General features: G+C 41.3%; 1 protein-coding gene across 1 annotated transcript; it reads right to left on the bottom strand.

Annotated features, from left to right (window-relative positions):
- Positions 1 to 1883: 1883 nt before the first annotated feature.
- LOC115115517 (2-oxoglutarate receptor 1) lies at positions 1884 to 3413 on the bottom strand. Its single transcript, XM_029644002.1, has one exon. It carries the CDS (start codon positions 3335 to 3337, stop codon positions 2309 to 2311), a length of 1029 nt encoding a protein of 342 aa, XP_029499862.1. The 5' UTR covers positions 3338 to 3413; the 3' UTR covers positions 1884 to 2308.
- Between the last annotated feature and the right edge of the window lie 1103 nt (positions 3414 to 4516).

Genomic DNA, 4516 nt, shown 5'->3' with positions numbered 1-4516 from the left:
TCTACATTTATGTATCTGTATGTTCCTGTTCAAATTGTTGTGTATGAAAAGGACAGTCTTGATGCCATTTGATGTGTTATACTTTATCAGCAATGTTCTTGTCAGGTCTGCAAGGCTGGGTGAATACTACTTCAGATATTAGAAATAAATGCATTGAACAAACATGACCCTTTTCTGCCTGGAATCATTGGTATGAAGCCGTAGACATTAGGAAGGTTATTCAACGACATTTAACCACATTCATGAGGTCTTGACCTTTAAAATGCAATACAAGCACTAGCTTCGTCCGCGTTAGCAAACAGCCCAGATAAACACAGTCCCAGTCAGGTGACCAGGCGTCCAACATCTATCTTCATCAGTAGGTCATGCACTGTCGAAATTAAACTTGTTTACGAGAATTATTAGCATTGGTTGTGTTTGCAAGATGTTGGCCTGTATTTTCTCCACCAATATTTTCATAATCATGCATCACAATGAAGTGTGGTATATAGTGGATGTGTTTCATTTCATGTGTGTGTCTGTCTCCTGAGGATTACATTTCAATGAGATATATTATATGCATTGTAAAACATGAAAATTAGGCAGAAAGGAGAGGACCATTGAGAAGAACACTAATTGTTAAAGGAAATATTCAAGTTCCTTTCCTGTTGCTATAGTGAGATTATTACTAAGGGAGAAATAAGGGAACAAGGGAGAATCATTCAGAATGTTCTGGTCCAGAAATAGCAGTTTATATATACAGGTATATGCACTGTACAATCATCAGTCTCTTTCATTTGCTGTTATTCAGCAGTGACAAGGGATGGAAATATTGGTCTGCTTACAAGACACTGATTGGACTATTACCTGCCTAATACAAGCTTCTCTCTGTGCAGGAAATTGCCCTGACTCTCAACATAGTGCAGTTAATAAGTTGAATGAATGAAGACTCATCTTCTTTCAAAAAGCTCATTCATTTTATTGCAAAAAAAAGTGGAACCACCAGACAGGAACCACCAGACAGACAGACAGACAGACTCTGCTGTCTAGCTCTACTCCCGACAGATCCCGCTTATTTCCTCCTAGCTGTGGTATGAGGAAGGAAAATTACTCATACCCACAAACAAGGAGAATAGCTTCTCAGACAGGTAACATAACATGTACTGTATTATTTTATATGCTCCTGCTTTGTGGTACCAATCCTGCTGGGTTTGTTTGAGGAAGTTCAGATGTCTGGATTATTATTGTGTACAGACAGGCACCTTTAGTGAAATGTGAAATCACTGTTGATTTTTTTTACTGTTGGCTGATGTGAAGAAACAGTTATCCACCTCCACAAACGGATCATTACACTATCAGGATATAAAGTCATGTAAAACCCATTGTCGTACATGTATACTCTATTTCTTCCCTAAATAACTGATTATTATTATTCTATTGTGAAAGCTTTCTGAGCTTTTCTACTAATCGTGCCCCACTCGAGTGCCAGCCGTATGAAAGGAAAAGGTTCACATCTGTTCTAAGCAATCACCTGCAGCGAAGTCTGACATTCTTATTAAATCTATGACTCTATAGCTAGATCATAGATGACAGTGTTCTATCCTCAGTCCAATGTTTTGAGACAATATTTGAGTCCAACATTGTAAGTCTTCTCTGTTCTTAAATGTGATGTCCTGGTGCCTCTCGGGCAATTCCGAAAGATGATTGAGGATCTTATTTATGATGAATGTGTTTGCATTTGATGAAGATGTTTTTCTTTCTGCTTGCGTTTTGTATTTATATTTTGATGTGTTTTTTTTTCTGTAATTTATGTAATTCAGGACTCATCTGTAAAAGAGACATTGGTCTCAGTATGACCCCCCTGATAAAATAAAGGTTAAATCAAATCAAATAAAAGTCCAATATTTACTGACAGTGATTAACACGTTTAATTGTTAACATGATTATATGTTGTATGATTGTACAGCTTGTTATAATGCAATGTATTGTCAATTAAAGACTGACCCAGAAACCTAGCATTTCCCTACTGAATCCAGTCTACTCAAGATAAGAGCACCCTGCTGTGATTTATCTTGCACGGCAGTTGACAGAACCAGTTTTATGGCAAAAACATTTCGACAATATCAGTAACGTTCAGAAACATGGTCACCCTAGAAAGACAGCACCTAATAAAGTTACTCAAAGGCGAGCAGTGCATTTGTAAGTTACTAAAGTTAGTAAGTAGTAAAAAGGACATAGTTCTTTTTGTCAACACCAAAAAATAGACTTCTGTGTTTTGAAATTAAGTCAATCAACCATATGTATATAAAATGTTGTGTAGTATTTTGACTCAGCTCTTTAGCACGTTAGCCTGTGACATACTGTTTCTGCCTGGTTGGCCGATCACTGCCACCATGATGGGCCTCTTGGTCTTGAGAAACTGGGGTCTCCAGCGGAGGAGGCCAAGGACCGCCTGGTGGAACCTGTCTCCAGCCAAAGTGTACAGAGCCAGGTTGAAGAAGGTGTTGAGCCCTGCCAGGGGTCTGGAGATGGTGTAGGCTGCATTGACCCCTATCAGCAGCATACAGGGCACCGGCCTTTGGGCTTCCATCTGGGTGTACACCCGCAGGGCACGGAGGATGTGGAAGGGTGTGAAGCATAGCACAAACACAACCAGGATCAGCACAGTCATCCTGCGGGCACGCACCCTGTTCGGACGGCCCTCATGTGGCCCACCGGCCAGCTCACATGCAACACGGATGTAACTCAGGCACACCACCACTAGGGGGAGTAGGTAGCCCAGGACAGTGAGTAGCCAGCCATAGACCCACACCTCTTCTGGATCATTACTAGCAAAATCCAGGCATGACGTCATATTGTTCTCAGTCTTCTTCACAGTGATCATGTGGACCATGGGTATAATCTCCAACACAGATATGAACCACACAGCCAGGCAGGCGATCACTCCCCAGCTCGTCCTCTGCACCTGGGCTGCCCTCAGCGGGTGGACCACGACCACATAGCGGAACACACTCAGGCAGGTGAGGAAGAGGATGCTGCCGTACAGGTTGAAGTGGAAGCTAAAGCGAACAATGCGACACATGGCCTCGCCCATGATCCAGTCGTCTTTGATGTAGTAGTGGACCAGGAAGGGCAGACACAGAACATACAGGAGGTCTGCCAAGGCAAGGTTCACCATGATGATGCTGCTGCTCTTCCATGGGCGCAGCCTGACAACGTAGATGATGATTGAGGTGATGTTACCCACAAGCCCCACTACAAATATGATCCCATACATGATCGGAAGGTAGGATCTCTTTATGTAGTCATCCACTGGAAAACATTCAGGAGTCTTATTATCCCTGTCTTCGCTAGCCATGGTTGTGTTGTGTGAGCCAACAAAATGTCCTAAGACAAACACAAGTGGAGATTTCTCATGCTATTACAATAAAAATCATAGAAAGAAATAGAGAATCATAGAAAGAAATTGGATGAGGAAAATGCATCTGTTCTTACTATTAGCTGCAATGCTGCTCCAGTATCTGTGTGTCACTTCTGAATTTCCTGATTCTTCAGGCAGCAGTCAGTTTGAACAGCATCCCAGAGCCCTCCCCCAAAGAATGTGTAGCGCGCCCATTAGTTCTTCAGCAGGATGCATTAGGTGTCCTTGCAGCTTTAAAGGTATCAAAGATCTACTCTAACTAAGCCCACAAGAATCAGTAGTAGTGATTTATACAGTACAGTTGTGATTTGACACAATGGTTAGATTACTTGAGATTTGTGGGTTTAAATAGAAAGTAGAGAATTATACCGTTACAACCTCATTGAGGGTGATTTTAGGTCACACATTAAACCAAATTGTGCAACATCTTACTTTGACATGTTTTATGTAAATCATTGTGATTAACTGCATTTGTTGTTTTTAAGAATTCCCTGATCCCACATACCTGGAAGATGTGTCACCCCTGTCTGCTTGACTGAGGACACAAACAGCAGACATACCTTCACCTCTAAGTTATTGTTCAACTAAGAATGATCACATAGAATGTCCTTTCATTTCCTTATTAGACAGCCTGGTCTCATAGACTAGACATAATATTGTAAACATAAATCCGGGAGAATCAAATTAGATGGCTACTTACGGCAAAAACAATATAAGGTGGTTGGTTGGGCGTACAGCGCGAATGTCTAGCAACCCCAATGGTTGGGAGAATCTCATCACGGACAACTTTAGCATTTTGGCTAATCGGCAACTTTTCAACTACTTACAACTTTTTTAGCTACTTTGCAACTACTCAACATGCTAGCCAGCCCTTCCCCTAACCTTAACCTGAACCATTTTAGCTAATCCTTCCCCTGTACAACATTAACATCTAGTATCCCAAAGGTTGCGAGTTCAAATCTCATTACGGACAACTTTAGCAACTTTTCAACTACTTACTACTTTTTTTTAGCTACTTTACAACTACTTAGTATATTAGCTAACCCTTCCCATAACATTAACCCTTTTAGCTAACCCTTCCCCAACCCTAGCCTTAGCCCTTTTAGTTAGCCCTAA

This window comes from Oncorhynchus nerka, linkage group LG3 (genome assembly GCF_034236695.1).
Source record: "Oncorhynchus nerka isolate Pitt River linkage group LG3, Oner_Uvic_2.0, whole genome shotgun sequence".
Taxonomy (NCBI): Eukaryota; Metazoa; Chordata; class Actinopteri; order Salmoniformes; family Salmonidae; genus Oncorhynchus; species Oncorhynchus nerka.
The sequence above is the reverse complement of the archived record's forward strand: the minus strand, read 5'-3'. Positions and strand labels throughout refer to the sequence as shown.